General features: G+C 42.4%; 1 protein-coding gene across 1 annotated transcript; it reads right to left on the reverse strand.

The window, feature by feature from the left end:
- Positions 1–1,029: 1,029 nt before the first annotated feature.
- LOC126495222 (heterogeneous nuclear ribonucleoprotein F-like) lies at positions 1,030–1,945 on the reverse strand. Its single transcript, XM_050132837.1, has one exon. The coding sequence runs from the start codon at positions 1,910–1,912 to the stop codon at positions 1,271–1,273; it is 642 nt and encodes a 213-aa protein (XP_049988794.1). The 5' UTR covers positions 1,913–1,945; the 3' UTR covers positions 1,030–1,270.
- Positions 1,946–1,988: the final 43 nt, after the last annotated feature.

A 1,988-nucleotide genomic window follows, 5' to 3' on the forward strand; every position in this document is an offset into this window, starting at 1 on the left:
AAATAGAAAACACTATCCTGAGCGAGGTAACCCAGACCCAGAAAGATGAACATGGGATGTACTCACTCATAATTGGTTTCTAGCCATAAATAAAGGTCACTGAGTGTATACCTGTTGAACCTAAAGAAGCTAAATAAGAAGGTGAACCCAAGAAAAAACATATAGTTATCCTCTTGGCTAAGGGAAGTAGACAAAATTGCCGGGGAGAAAATTGAGACCTTGAGGGTGGGGTGGGTTGGGGATAAGGGGGGACGGGGAGAGAAAAGTGAGAAGGGGAGGATTAGGGGAACTTGGGGAAACAGGAAGATTGGGATAAAGGAAGGTTGGATAGGGGAGCAGGGAAGCACATATCTATTCTTCCTTTATTGGAAAAATAGGTTGATTCCATTTCTCAGCCACTGTCAATTGAGAAGCAGTGGACATGGGTGTGTGTGTGTGTCTATAAGATATAGCATTATTGAATGCGTGCTTAAAGAACCCGTGACTTGGGCTCAGTATAGTTTTATTTACTAATTTTAGTGGAAATACAGAAATTCTTTTTCAGTCACTATACTAGTTTATACTCCTCCTCTGGGTGAGTTAGAATTACCTCTTTTGCATCCATGCCTGCATTTGTTGCAAATTTTTTTCTTGCTTATGGTAATTCTTTTTTTTGTGAAAAAGTCTTTATTTTAAGAAAAAAATTTAGTTAACAAAACATTTTATCAAGTTTCACTTAGCAAAATACACTCAAAAGGAAATCACAGTACAAAGAAAGCTTTAAGTCAAGGCCTCACCAATTCCTACAGTATAAGTATTGTGTCTCAATTCTCAAAACTAACTTTTAGAAAGCTTAAACTTAACCTAAAGATTTAAATGAAAATATATACTAGAATGAACATGAGAAATGCTTCTCTTTGCATCAGGGATCTAGCACCTTTGAGTTCGCCAGGAAAGTACATGTCCCCCAGTGTGTTCACTGTGGTGTGCCTAAAGATGCACTCAACATACTTAAAACTACTTAACTCAGATAACATCACTCTTAAGTATACTACCAAAAATGCTAATTGAGAAAAGCGGAAGAAAATAGTTTTAGTTTACTCAATATTACATGCTAGAAGAAAAGTTTGCATGAGAAACACTGAAGAGGTAATTTTTTAATCCAGATTTTCACAAACTCATGGTGCAAAGTGGGTCCCCCAGCTTCCTCTAGAGTTATAAACTGCTCTTGATTGCTTATTGGCTGCCTGTGAAATTTTTGATTGAAATAACTCAAAACGCTTCTACAACACTAATCATATCCACCCATGCTGTTCTGACCGCTGTAGCCGGTCCCATAACAGCCACTCACTGACTGGCTCTCCAGGCCTCTATAAGTGGCCTGGGCAGCTGACACTCCCATGCCCTGCATCACCTGGCTGCTATAAGCCCCGTTGCTAGCCCCTGTTGTTGAATTCAGGAAGAGTTCTATGTATCTATGCTGTATGTTGGCCCTGTCCTTCGACATAGCTGCCACTGCTTCTTCATGGGTGGCAAACTCAACATCAGCTTCTCCCGTCACTCTTCCATCAGGACCAATCTCAATATGAACTCTTACAGGGTTGAGTGGAGAGAAGTTGTAAATGTCGTTCTCCGTTGCTTTGTAGGGCAGCCCTCTCATGTGGACGCAGTGGCCGGTGGTGCTCTGCACTGTGAACTCGCTGTCTCCGTATCTGTGGTCATACATTCCTGAGAGACAGTAGCTGAGGTCTCTCCCAAACAGGTCAGTGGTGAAGCCATAGCCATCACTGAGGCCACTGTATTCTTCATAGCCCCCATAGCCTGCACTATAGGCACCAGACCTCATCCTATCCAAGCCTGCCTGTTTTACAATGCCAATGTACCTCCGGGCTGTGCCAGGCAGGTCATAGGGCCCAGGCCTCTGCACAGACATGAACTTTAGAGGTGGATCTGAGTATGACCTAACTTCCTCTTGACTGCTCTTGAACACCTTGATATACCTGTGCCCT

Source organism: Alexandromys fortis, unplaced genomic scaffold, assembly GCF_014885135.2.
Source record: "Alexandromys fortis isolate MF-2015 unplaced genomic scaffold, M_Fortis_MF-2015_v1.1 scaffold_333, whole genome shotgun sequence".
NCBI classification, from domain to species: Eukaryota; Metazoa; Chordata; class Mammalia; order Rodentia; family Cricetidae; genus Alexandromys; species Alexandromys fortis.